The sequence below is a fragment of the Micropterus salmoides genome, unplaced genomic scaffold (assembly GCF_014851395.1).
Source record: "Micropterus salmoides isolate LMB-PRFRI ecotype aquatic unplaced genomic scaffold, ASM1485139v1 Ms_hic_scaffold_10, whole genome shotgun sequence".
Taxonomy (NCBI): Eukaryota; Metazoa; Chordata; class Actinopteri; order Centrarchiformes; family Centrarchidae; genus Micropterus; species Micropterus salmoides.
The window spans coordinates 4,834,207-4,847,967 of record NW_024040041.1 but is presented as its reverse complement, the minus strand read 5'-3'; the positions used below and the strand labels follow the sequence as shown (position 1 = coordinate 4,847,967).

Genomic DNA, 13,761 nt, shown 5'->3' with positions numbered 1-13,761 from the left:
ATAGCTATAATTTCTAAAATTTTGCAGCTAATTTTTGAAATGTAGTTTGAGCCCATGACAGGATGCGCTATTATTCTTTATTCAAATTCTAACGACAGGATCAGTCAAGCTCTAATGTTAATTCATGTTTGGTTTTCTTCTACACATCCAAAATCTCTCACACACAGTCCAGAGTCATGCAGTCAGACTGTAAAGCAGCTGTCCTCCTGGTCAATCCTGGGCTCCATCAGAGCATCTAACCATGGATTATAGTTTTTTAAAGAATCCCTGCAACTTCATTTCAGAAAACCTCTCAGCTCTCCTGTCTATTCTTTTATTTGTTCAGTTGTGTTGTCTTTGTTCTTAGCTGTTATTCCTTCTATGTGTTCAGGTATTTGGCCAACAAAGCTGATTGTGATCCTCGGATGGAAAAACAAAGCTGCTTTGTGGGCGGAGTCAAAGGTTTGACTGCAGTGAGGGGCTTCAGGACAGATTTGGCACCGCCCAGTGAAACTAACTAACTCTGTTACGTCCGCAGATAAGAGGTAAATACCAAACGCAGCCGTCAGGCAGCAGACTCGACGCAGTCATCTGAAGAAGGAAATCCTGCATCATGAGTGGAAGAGGCAAGGGAGGAAAAGGACTGGGGAAAGGAGGCGCTAAGCGTCACCGCAAAGTGCTCCGTGATAACATCCAGGGCATCACCAAACCCGCCATCCGCCGTCTGGCCCGCCGCGGCGGAGTCAAGCGGATCTCCGGTCTGATCTACGAGGAGACCCGCGGGGTGCTCAAGGTCTTCCTGGAGAACGTGATCCGCGATGCCGTCACCTACACCGAGCACGCCAAGAGGAAGACCGTCACCGCCATGGACGTGGTGTACGCTCTGAAGAGGCAGGGCCGCACCCTGTACGGCTTCGGAGGCTAAACCTGATCCTGATCCTCAAACACAAAGGTCCTTTTAAGGGCCGCCCACTTCATCTAAAGAGTTTATCCTGTCCTTGCATTGCCTAGATGAATACAAAGTATACAGCGTTTCTCTTCTGTCCGGGTGACCTTAAAATACCTGGAGTGATTCTCTGCTGCATTACTTAAACTTTTCTCCTGGCTCCACTTAGTGTAAAACACTGAAGCAGATTCCATGTATGTTTAAACTTGCCATTACACAAAATGCTTGACACCCAACATTAATGTTGGTAATTATGACTTTCATTAATATGTGATGCCACTTAATTCCTACAACAAGTAATACCCAGGCTGGTATTGCTGATACAATACTTTTTACATATTTTATTTCTAGTTTAATGTAAATGCTCCAGCGGCTCACTTCAAAGAAGCTCTATCACAGAGCTGTGGAGTGAGCATGACTTTAACAGGCAGAAGGAAAGTATTTCCCATCAACCAAGTATAATTAGACCATCCTGGTGTGACGGTAAGATACTTATGATAAAACACACACTCACTCCAAATGAGTTTAGATATTGATCTTAGAGCAGGAAACAGTATCAGATATATTGATACTTTAGGATCCACCCACACATCACTACTGCACTTAAGAAAGATGTCAATTTGATCACAAACTTAGGACAGTCTTCAATAGTAAATTATGTGACTTGTAGGGCCGCCTTTCCCATTTCCCCCTAAAATTTCTGGTTTGGTTGTTCAGAAGGTCATATAGCATGCTGTAATGACAGAATATGTACTCATTATGTATAGATTTTTTCCCCCCACATAACCTTATTCCTTAATATCTAAAGGTATTAATAACCCACCATTCTGTCAGGGACATATTTGGACTTAATCAGTGGTCACACAGTGCATTTATTCATTAAGTAGCCTACATTGCTTAAGTCTTTCTTTTTCATGCCACTTTATATTTCTATTCCTCTAGGTTGCATATCAGAGGGGAATGTAGTAATTAGAGTTACTTGTCAAATTTCAATTTTTGCATAGGCAACATGTGAAGTCCTGAAAGTACATTTTGTTATATTTCAAACTTACACAACAGTTTACAAGTACAGCTGAAAGAGCAACTACTTTTCTAATTAAATATACCAAGCATGTCACGTTACCAGCTTCTCAAATGTTAGGATTTGCTGCTTCTCCTTTTAATGACTTCAATTTGTTGGTAAAGTTTAAGATGGAAAGCAAGCATTGTGAAGATGTCGCTCTGGGTAAGTGTGATGGCATTTCTCATTACTTTCAGAATGTTTACAAACCAAACAATCAATTTATTAACGGAGGACATAACCATCAGATTAATTCAACATGACCGTAATCATTAGTTACAGTCTGAAACAAAATAGTTGAAAATGAGCTCCATCTCAACTACAGCAGTAAAAACCTGCTTTTACATGACTGCATGAGTAATAATAATCTAAGGATGTGATAGTCTAACAGTCAAAGGGGCATTTTACTGCTGTGAGTAGCTATTTTTACTTTTAATACTTTAGGCTCGTTCAAAAAAAAAATAAAGTAATTCTTTATTCAATTTCAAACAATTCAAAGTATAGAGCATGTTTAAAATCATTAATTTTTATAAAAATAAGTGCTGGTGTTGTGCAATGAAATCCCTGTAAATTAATTTATAGTAGGGGCCCTTTCTAGCCTTGCCTCCTGTCTTTTGCCATTTGGTAGGATCGCCCAGCCAGAGAGCCTTCCTGGAGATGGCTGAGGAAACATTTTTTATGAAGGCTATTGTGAAGCGGATTGTTTTCCCATTTTTTCCCTTCTTCTTTAACTTCAATCAGTTTCTTCTCCCAGTTTATTTCACCACAATCTTTGTTACATATGGTCAGACCCAAGATTTTAATTTCCTGTTTAATTTGAATGTAAATGTCGCCCCTGTCGCTCTCCTCTTCAGTTTTAGAATGATTTAATTTTGCCCCAGATGCAAGCTCACACAGACTTAAAACATTAATTAAAGCTAATTAAAGTTAATCATTTCACCTTCCTGTCTTCTTTCTTTTCTCAGACGAATGTTAAGCGCTTTGTTGTGTGGCGCATGCTCAGTCACGTTTAAATCTCAGCCAATCCTGTACGAGGAACAGCGCAGTCTAATTTGCATCCAGCGCACAGAAATGTCCCGCCTCAGTGCCACAGGAATCATTCGTTGAAGCAGTAATCTACTCCTACGAAACTCACGATGCCTGATCCCGTGAAAGCGCCGAAGAAGGGCTCAAAGAAAGCCGTTTCTAAGAGCGTCTCCAAGACCGGCAAGAAGAAGAGGAAGACCAGGAAGGAGAGTTACGCCATCTACGTGTACAAGGTCCTGAAGCAGGTCCACCCCGACACCGGCATCTCGTCCAAGGCCATGCTGATCATGAACTCGTTCGTGAGCGACATCTTCGAGCGCATCGCCGGCGAGTCCTCCCGTCTGGCTCACTACAACAAGCGCTCCACCATCACCTCCAGGGAGATCCAGACCGCCGTCCGCCTGCTGCTGCCCGGTGAGCTGGCCAAGCACGCCGTGTCTGAAGGCACCAAGGCCGTGACCAAGTACACCAGCTCCAAGTAAACCCGCTGATACACCAGCAACACAAAGGCCCTTTTCAGGGCCACCCACTGTTTACACTAAGAGCTCTCTTCCTACTCGAACTAGCAATTTAACTAGATGCTCTGCAATAACTTTTGTATGATAAAACTTATTCCTGTAAAGCCCAGTAATCATGGTCGGGGTGGGGTTTTTTTTTTTTTTTTTTTTAAAAACCTCTGGCTAGAACATACTACTCATTTGTCCTACATGGGGCTGTGTGGACACAACAAAGTCTTTAGCCATGACACTTACCCAGTGCATCATAAGGTTCTACCATTGTGCACAGTATAAAATCAATAAATAGGCTAGTTTGATTACAAATGAATCAGGTGTGTGTAGAACATACCCAAAATGTTTTCATTCAACATGAACAAGTAATAATTACTATGTTACTGTATCTGTAGACGCGCCTTGCCCTGTCACTCTGAAATGGTCTCAAAATGTTCTACCTTCTCATATGGTAGTCTACTCTTGAAAGCAGTTCCTGGATGAGGTGAGACATCAGTCAACATTGCACTTGCTGCAGTGCAGTGGGGTCTTTCATCAGGACTTCTCTACATTGTTTGTGTATTGAGTCTCTCTGATTGCCCAGTGTGCATGTGTTTGAACAGGATGTATGAATTCACAATAGAAATTTCAACAAAATGGTAGAAAAGGGTCTTATACCATCTCATGGTCTTCCCTCAAACTGAGTAATATTGGATGAACGTATCAGCCTCAGCCTGCTGCATGAACGAAAGACTCCGAAGAGTGGTAAACGGATAGTTCATGTCTGCTCCACAGTAGCTGAGCTGTCACGTGAGAAATGAACGACTCAAACCTAGAGACCCACAGTTGAGAGTCGTGAACTAATCAAGTCTGCTTCCTGTGCTGCCTTCTTACCATGCACGTGCAGAGGGGGGTGCAACAGGTGCTTGAGCACCTGCCCTTTTGACCTTTGATGCCCAAAGTGCCCTTTTGTCAATGACAAATTTAATTAATTAATTTTTAAATTTGTAAAGGTCCTTTTGTGAAGGCCTGACAAGTCAAACTATTAGTAAATTAATTAATAATAATTCAGCAGTAAATAAATGACCCACGTGATGACCTTTCACCTCATGACCTCTTCCGTGACGAGCCCTCCCGTTCACACACTGTTAGTGATTCAGCAGCTCAGACTACAGGACACCTGTGATTCTGCCGGTAAGAGGGGTTTGCTGCCATGTGCTTGTTGTGGGTTGTTGGATGTATTTTACAAGAGAGACGCAAAGAGAGCAGCACAGTAGTTGTATATTGCTGTGTGTCGCCTGTAGAAGAAACGTTAGCTGTCGGCAGCTAACGTTACTTTTACACAGATAAACAAAGGTGCTCTGTTCACTTTGTTCTTGCTGTTTGAGGGAGAAAACTTTCACAGGGTCGCGAGGTATTGTATTTTTTATGTAATTTGACTAAAAACCTTTCACTTGAACTAGGATTATTAAAGTAACTTAATAAAAAACGTGTGCCTTAAAATAATTATAATTGATAAAACAGGTTTATTACTTATTCGTCCGAATTATAGCCTACTTAGCCCTTTTTAAAACGATCATTTAAATCAGAACAGTATTTGAATAGATTTAATAGCAAACCTATTATATGAACTAAATAACTGGAAATACATGTAATAATGTCAGTGTCAATATAAAATAAATAATATTCTTGACATCAAAGTACAGAGTGAAGAAGAAATGGCCCTATTAGATTTCAGACAAAGGTATGAAATGTTAATGTGAAGGTAAATGCTGCTCTGTCATGGTTATTATGGGCCGACAGAATGAACACACACAAACAAATTTTTAGATCTATGATTAGACATATAGTCAATCAAAATCCAAATATATCTCAGATTCACAATGCAATATATAAAATCATCACAATATTGCCTACACACACACACACACACACACACACACACACACACACACCTGTCTACAGATTTGTCTCACTCTTACCCCTGCCTCGGCTAATCTAGTTCTTTCTCCCAGTACTGTTTCCTTCCCAGATTATTTCCCACACTGTTTTGAACCTGGTATCTTATTTCCTCTACCTGCAGCTCTCGGTGTCAAAAGCAGCGCTAAGGTCCAGGAGTACCAGGACTGAGCACATGCCTTCATCAGCAGACATTAAAAGGTCATTGGTGACTTTAAGCAGGGCAGTCTCAGTGCTGTGGTACTTCCTGAAACCAGATTGAAACATTTCAAATATTTTGTTATTTTCCAGTACAGTGAGCAGCTGTTTGACACAATTCTTTCTAGAATCTTTGCAATAAAAGGCAGTTTTGAAATTGGTCTAAAATTATGTGGGAGGGAGGGATCTAAACCAGGTTTCTTTAAAAGTGGGTTCACGCAAGCCGTTTTAAAATAATCAGGGACACAACCAGTAGATAGGGAGCTGTTAAAACAGTGATCAAATGGGGCCCAACAGAATCTATTACTTTCAGCAAAAATTTGTAGGTATTACATCAAGTGGGCTGAAGGACACTCTCATTTGTGATACTGTTTTTAAAAGCTCAGACAAGTCGATGGGATAAAACTGTTTAAAACTCTCTTGTTGCTGGTGAGGAACCTCTGAGTAAGAGGCCGCGGGGGTAATAGAGGCTCTGATTGACACCACCTTATTGGTAAAATAAGATAAAAACAATTCACAGTCATCATTACTTCCAGCTGAGGCACAAGGAGGGGTTGGGTTTACCAGCTCATCCACAGTCTTAAACAGAAACCTGGGATTGTGTTTATGTGTAGTAATGAGTTCAGAAAAATAGTGTGTTCTCGCATCCTTAACCATGTTATTGTAGTTAATTAATAAATCCTTCAGACTGAGGTAATGGACTTGGAGACTGGATTTTTTCCATCTGCGCTCTGCTTTCCTGCATTCCCTTTTTAGGCTGCGAATGCTGTCATTTATCCAGGGTTGCTTACTAGCTTTAGACGTAGGCCTAACCTTTAGAGGAGCAGTAATATTTAGTGACGACAAGCAGTCGAAGTGATCGACCAGATTGTTGGTGTTGGAATCAGACAGGTGTTGGCTTTGGCTCTGATAGAATGCGCAAAACTTTGAAACACTTTGTTCATTAAAGATGCGAGAACACACGGAGCTTGGTGAGGCGGCATGAGTAACAGGCGAATCGCAGCTAAAAACAATACATCTGTGGTCAGATATGGTCATGTCCACTAATTCCACAGAGGAAATGCTGACACCCAGGGTAAAAACCAAGTCCAGTGTATGACCACGGTTATGTGTTTGCCCTTTGACATGTTGTTTGAAGTTAAAAGAAGTGGCCATATTTAAAAAGTCAGTTGCATTAACATTAGTGGGGTCATCAACATGAATATTAAAATTGCCACAAAGAACAATTCTGTCATAATTTAAAATCAGGAAGTTCTGATAAAAAGCCCCTCCAAACGTGGACTGATCCTCGTTTTTGCTGAATTCTGATTGGCTCAAAGGTGCCGATCGAAGGAGTTACTTTCCGCCTGGAGCAAGTTCAATCTAAAACCTTTTGCTACGTTTTGTTGGCACTGAACTCAGCCAGGTTTGTGTATCAAGTGCAACAGAGAAGGGGCGAAAGAACATCTATCTCCCTAATTCTCCATTTTTCCTTTTACTTTAGCTTGTTGGTTGAAAGCTGACTTGAATAACATAAGGTCCAGTGCAGCTTACCTGCCGCCCAGTCGCACATTCAAGCCAAGGATGGTGCGTTCAGAAAAACAATACTATTTAACATATCAATACTAAACAAAACAATACTATTTAAACAGCTAATACAGCAACCAAACCTCCACAATACAAATGGAACATGTTTATTTTTTCTGCTATTAAAATGTTTCTCTTATTTAGAAAACAGCAATAATTGATTTGTTCCTCAAACTTTGTTAAAGAGCATTCAAAGGCATTTCCCTTTTAAAAAGACTAAAACATTGAAATGACAACCATTTACAAACATTCAAAGCACAATTTAAAAAGTGCTTGTTCTGTAAAACAACTTTTAACAGGTTCACAGTCCAAGCACCAGTAAAACAGTGCTTATTTTTAAGAATACCCTTTGTGCTGTTAAACAGGTTCATAGACCAAACGTGCAAAGCACCATTAAAAGTGCCCTGGTTTTGCAGAAACCCCTTTTTGTAAACAGCGACAAACAATACATTATACATACACACACAACTGAACAACTGGCATGCTACATAGCAAGACTCATTGCTTAACAAACTTCATCAATATGAAACTACAATGAAAAAAGAATATATATAGAGTTAAAGCAAGAGAAAGCATGAAGCAAGAGGCAGGGCTTCGTGTGTGCGTTTTTGGTACCTCCCATTAATGTGCCAACATGAACAAGCAACCAAATACAGTATTAGTTTTTCTGTTCCATTTTGAGCTTAGAAAAAATTTTCATCTTTTCTATGGGTTTTCGAAGTTGTTCAGGTCACAGAGGAACTTCAGCTGTTAAGGATCCTGGTCTTGTTTTGGTTCCATGTCTTGTGTTCTACTGTTTTGCCTTGTTTATTCTTGTGATGATTTTGTGTTAGTTCTCATTCTGTTTTTTTGTCCTTAGTCCTGTGTTTTAGTTCTGGGTCTTAGTTCCTAGTCCTGTGCCTTAGTTCATATCTTAGTGTTTACTCCTGGACTGCATACTTCTGTGTTGTTTTGCCCATGTCTGCTCTGTGTTCTGTTTGATCCCAGTGCAGTCTGTTTTCCCTGATGGTTGTAGTTTATTTGAATAATTTGTGATCTGTCCGCTTGTGTTATGGATTAGTGTGTAGTAATTATTACAGTCTATGGGCAGAAAAACAATTGTAAACAGTCACAAGTTTAAAGGAATGATTAGTTTGATAAAATGTTGTCGGCACAGCTCACACATTTAATTGTTACTGTCAATATTGAGTGCAACATTCCGGGGACTTGAATTATTACTTCTACAGCTGTTTGAAACAAGGTTCAACTGTTGAGTAAACAAAAGACAGGATATATGGGTTCAGGCTGACTTTAGACTGAACTGGACACCAGAGAGTACAAATTTCTTAGTCCTTGCCAAAAAAACATTTGCTGAGAACTGCACAGTGTACTGATGTGGAAAAACTTAGGTCCTAAAGAGCAAGGAGAGAAAGGAGCTGGCCTCTCTTCAACTGTTGACTTATGTAAATGTCATATAGAAATGTTTAAAATAGCCTAAGCATGTAAAGCTGGCCTGGGAACCTAACATGTTCACATGTGAAGGCCTCACCTGAAGCCTTACTGGGGTAAGGGGAAAACATCTGGATGTCGAAGCATGATAGTTAAGTGTTTAATGTAATCACATTTATCATAAAATGTTATAAGAAGTGTATATGTACCATATAGAATATTCCTGTTGAGAGAACAAACAAATCATACTGTTTTACCTTAATTTCTATGTTTCACCTTTGATTTCTTGTGAGAACCATGTTGCCATCAAAGTTTAAAAAGGTTTGTGTGTTTCAAAGGAAGACTGAAGTTCTTCCTGGAAATGGAGGTGTTTTGTTACAGCTAAGTTAATGAAACTTTGTTCTGATTTGTCTAAAACCATTTCTTTATGTGTTCCTATATTTCCTTGTGGTCACTTTAAGAAACAAGGAAGTACATCATGTGACTAGTGTTCAGGAAGTAAGTGAGCATGGCACAGGCAGGAGTTATTTAAGATAAGTTACATCTTTGCTAATCCAGCGACATCTGCATGCATCTTACGCCTTTGGCAGCATCGTGGGAATGGATTGACTGTTTATTGTTATTTACAACCTCAGAGTTTAATATTTTGGGAGAATTTTACGTTTGTGAAGTTTGATATCAGAATCTGCCATTACTAATGGTTGCACAGTTCTTAAGTCATATTAGAAGTTCATAGAAGGACAATTACGAGTGAATGAACAGATAATTGATCACATGTTAAAAAGACAAGGAGATTTATTTCATATTAGAGTTTGAATGTACATATTTATGTCCTGTATCTCTGTACATGTTAAAGGCAAGCATAGTATTTATTATGCTTTTGTACATTTCAGTTTCACCTTTCCTTGCAACTTCATTAAACCTGTAGACAAGAGACCAACTGTCTAAAGAGTCTTGTTGTTAGGAAGGAGTTTGGCTGGCTGTCAAACTATATACAATATATATACTGAGGACAGTACAGGAGGGTGAAAATGGAAAAGTACCTAGAACACCAGAAGAGTGATGACATAGTTAGAAATTAGCCATGTTGCCTACGAGGCTGTAGTTATTAGGGGTTTATATTTGAGAAACAAGGAGTGGCTGTCAGACTTGATTATAAAAAATAACAAAGTTTATCTTAACTACACTTCTATTTTCCATTCTCTTTTAATTATTTTCTTTAATTATAACATTATGTAATCTATATTAATCGTAGGGAGACGATTCATCAAATAAATCGATAAAATTGATTAATAAAATGCATCGACAAATTCTTTGCATTGATGCTCCGTTTAATCCATGTAACTTTACAGCACAGTGTTTCACAGGGACATTTATTACTGCCGCACATTGCACTTACACTGTGAACACGACGTGATTATACAGGACAGGTAGAGACCGAGCTGCACTTTCTAACCTTATGCCCTAAATATAAAACACTTTGACAAAAACACTTTGCAAACATTTCCCAAATATACCCAGAATTCGAATTTATATTAGACACAGAAACTCCTATTTACTGGGGAAACGCCAAATGTCAAATAATTGCTGCAAAATATATCTCATCATGCCATGAACCGAGGACAACCAGTGGAATAAATAATAAATAATTGTACTAATTTTCAAATTATTATTATTTTGATTGTTTGATATTTTAGTAACTGTTGTGTTTTTAACACAACAGTTAGTCTTTTTTGTATTAATATACACGCACACATATACAGTTTCATCTATTCATTTGATTTAAATTATTTAAATATATTTTTATAATAACACACGTTACTGTGTCAATTACTTAGTTTATGTTATTTTTTAAATTTTTACGAGCGTCAACGTCGCATATCAAAGGTCACTTCATTGGACTGTGGTAAGTCTCCCCTACATATTAAACCATTGTTTTGTATTTTAACGTTAACCGAAGAAGTGTTGTAGAATAACTTGATATTGATGTTCACCATAAACTACAGCTGGCTGGTTTTATCTTTAAACATCAATTCCAAAGGGTTAAGTTAACTTGACCGAGTTGATGGCTAGCTTAAAAGTGGCATTAACTTGAGAAGCTAAGTGTCTTACTAGTTAATGTCAAACTAGACCATGTTGGCAAGAGGTAACGTTAACATTATCATCGTGGAAGAGTTATTTTGTTGTAATATTTGGAATCTTCCATATATCAGTTAAGTCCACGTGTGAGGAGTTGGCTCACGTTAAACAAGCTAACTTTAGCTTGATGTACTGTAGATTTCCCTGCCGAACAATTCACTGCAGTTAAGCCAGCCTCCACTTCGAAAACGGCAGTCAAGCCAGCCCTTGCGCTGTTTTGCGATGCGTGTTTTTTTCTAGGCATTATGGTAACATGGTCGCAGCATATTTCAAAATAAAAGTGAGCTTCTGCTGAACATAATGCAATTGACCCTTCGCTAAGCCCCACCCCCCCTTAGTAACTGTTGCTAAGTCCAACAAACTGTTGTCGCTGCCACTGTCTATTACTGGAGAAATATTGTCAAATTAGTTGGAAAAAGCGATCTCAGAAAGAAGCAGACATTTTTGCAGTTGCATTATAGATTTGAAGGTTGTATTCAGGCTGTCAAACGGACTCAAATGGATGGGAAAAAAAATGAAAGATAGAAGCTAAAGCTTACCGATCACACAGTTCAGCACTTTTACATTACATTTTTTATATCCTTTTTATTTAACTTAAGTTTTTAACTTAAGTTTTATGTGGGTTAAGGATTTTAGTCATCCGACATGGATTTTAAGCTAGATGACTGTAAAAACGCTAACAACGCTACCGATCACAACAAAGCTCCGGCGACTAATGTTATGCTAGCCGACTGAGAAACTCAAAAGAGAAAGATTCCCTGCTGACTGGCTTTATGGATGTGGCTTCAGTACAAACCAAACAGATTGTTTCTCTTAGCGCAACCGCTAACATCCAGGACACCGTGTTATGGGACCCCTCTACCCTTCCAAGGATTTCCTCCTGCTCGACTCCGAAGCATCAGTCAACCTGGGCTGAAGTGGTGGTCCGTGGCTGCAAGAGAGGCTCGGATGGGGCTGCCTTTCCTCCACACATCGGCCTCTCCAACCGCTATGCAGCCCTGTCTGACGACACTCTGGTCCATCCAGCGGATGCACCTTCTAGTCTCCCTGACACGGATCTCTTTCGGTGGACAGTGCCTGCCAACACTGTTGCATCTCCTCCACCGGCTACATATCCTGCAATGGCGGCAATTGGTGATCGGCTGGGCCCAAAACCTCCGCTTCCCGACGTAGGATCCTGAAGGAGGCTGTGCTCAGACGCTCCGGAGGCCGCCTCTACCCGTCTCTACCCTGCACCGGCAGGTAGCCCTTCTCTCAGGTCTGTTACTGCTACTCTAATACAACACTCGGCAGCTCACACACTCCATCCTCAGTCCGCGTGCAGTGTTGAAGCAGATACTGCTCAGTCCTGCTCTGGAACCCCACAACTGGCATCTCCTCTTCCTCTTTTCTCCCCAACCACACTAATAATTGGTGACTCCATAACCAGAAACATCCGTTTCTTTAACGCTACCACTCACGGCTTCCCCGGTGCCACCACGGCTGACATTTAAAAAAACTCCAGTACCTAATGCTGTCGCTCCAGTCCTCCATCACAAGAGTGATAGGCAGCAGTCTGAGCTGACAAAATCAGATTTTAACCGTCTTTTTAACTTTTTAAAGCAGTGTGGAAAGTCAGTTTTTATCTCTGGTCCCATTCCCACAGTTGGTTGCGGTGCTGGCCGCTTCAGTAGACTCCTTGGCCTCCATGACTGGCTCCAGTCCGCCTGCAGGGCTCATCGTGTGTGTTATGTCGATAACTTTAATATTTTCTGGCAAAGAATGTCTCTTTTTAATACAGACAAACTTCACCCAAACAAACGGGGCTCAGAAATGTTAGCTGCTCACATACAGCATGTGGTGCGGTCCACACACAACTTACGTGAATCATTCATGCAGCACACCTGGACACACCACCTGTCACCGAACAGATCTCTGCCTCACTGCCACAAACAACTGTCTCCACCTGCTGGCATGTAAAGCCGTCTGCTCCCAGCGCTGTTCCAAAGACTTCTATTCCTGTCATCATCACGCATAGACCAGTAAACCGAAATGTGCACATCCCACACAGAAATATTATTAATCTCTTAAGGATTAGGACAACTGCACCAACTCCAGCACCTACAACAAACACATTTAAAATGGCTCTCTTCAATGTGAGATCTCTGTCAAGTAGGACTTTTATCTAAAATGATTTTATCTTGTCTGCAAATCTAGATTTTATGTTTTTAACTGAATCCTGGTTGCAAATGAATGACTATAGCCAGCTAGCTGAACTGTGTCCGCCTCAATATGATTGTTTTAGTCAACCGAGGGTCAGTGGTCGTGGTGGTGGGCTAGTGAGTGTGTATAGGAAATATTTATAATGTCATGACCGTGGTCATACACTGGACTTGGTTTTTACCCTGGGTGTCAGCATTTCCTCTGTGGAATTAGTGGACATGATCATATCTGACCACAGATGTATTGTATTTAGCTGTGATTCGCCTGTTACTCATGCCGCCTCACCAAGCTCTGTGTGTTCTCGCATCTTTAATGAATAAAGTGTTTCAAAGTTTTGCACATTCTTTCAGAGCCAAAGCCAACACCTGTCTGATTCCAACACCAACAATCTGGTCAGTCACTTCAATCATATCTGCTTGTCGTCACTAAATATTACTGCTCCTCTAAAGGTTAGGCCTACGTCTAAAGCTAGTAAGCAACCCTGGATAAATGACAGCATTCGCAGCCTAAAATGGGAATGCAGGAAAGCAGAGCGCAGATGGAAAAAATCCAGTCTCCAAGTCCATTACCTCAGTCTGAAGGATTTATTAATTAACTACAATAACATGGTTAAGGATGTGAGAACACACTATTTTTCTGAACTCATTACTACACATAAACACAATCCCAGGTTTCTGTTTAAGACTGTGGATGAGCTGGTAAACCCAACCCCTTCTTGTGCCTCAGCTGGAAGTAATGATGACTGAATTGTTTTTATCTTATTTTACCAA

The 13,761-nt window shown here is 40.2% G+C and overlaps 2 protein-coding genes across 2 annotated transcripts; both read left to right on the top strand.

Annotated features, from left to right (window-relative positions):
• The first annotated feature begins 569 nt into the window (after positions 1–569).
• Positions 570–1,020, top strand: LOC119896464 (histone H4). The gene has a single exon (XM_038709901.1). The coding sequence runs from the start codon at positions 593–595 to the stop codon at positions 902–904; it is 312 nt and encodes a 103-aa protein (XP_038565829.1). The 5' UTR covers positions 570–592; the 3' UTR covers positions 905–1,020.
• Positions 1,021–3,106: 2,086 nt separating this feature from the next.
• Positions 3,107–3,537, top strand: LOC119896454 (histone H2B 1/2-like). The gene has a single exon (XM_038709891.1). The coding sequence runs from the start codon at positions 3,122–3,124 to the stop codon at positions 3,491–3,493; it is 372 nt and encodes a 123-aa protein (XP_038565819.1). The 5' UTR covers positions 3,107–3,121; the 3' UTR covers positions 3,494–3,537.
• Positions 3,538–13,761: the final 10,224 nt, after the last annotated feature.

What these genes read in the sequence shown, in the direction of transcription:
- LOC119896464 (XM_038709901.1), top strand. Translation starts at nt 593, where the DNA reads ATGAGTGGAAGAGGCAAGGGAGGAAAAGGACTGGGGAAAGGAGGCGCT.
- LOC119896454 (XM_038709891.1), top strand. Translation starts at nt 3,122, where the DNA reads ATGCCTGATCCCGTGAAAGCGCCGAAGAAGGGCTCAAAGAAAGCCGTT.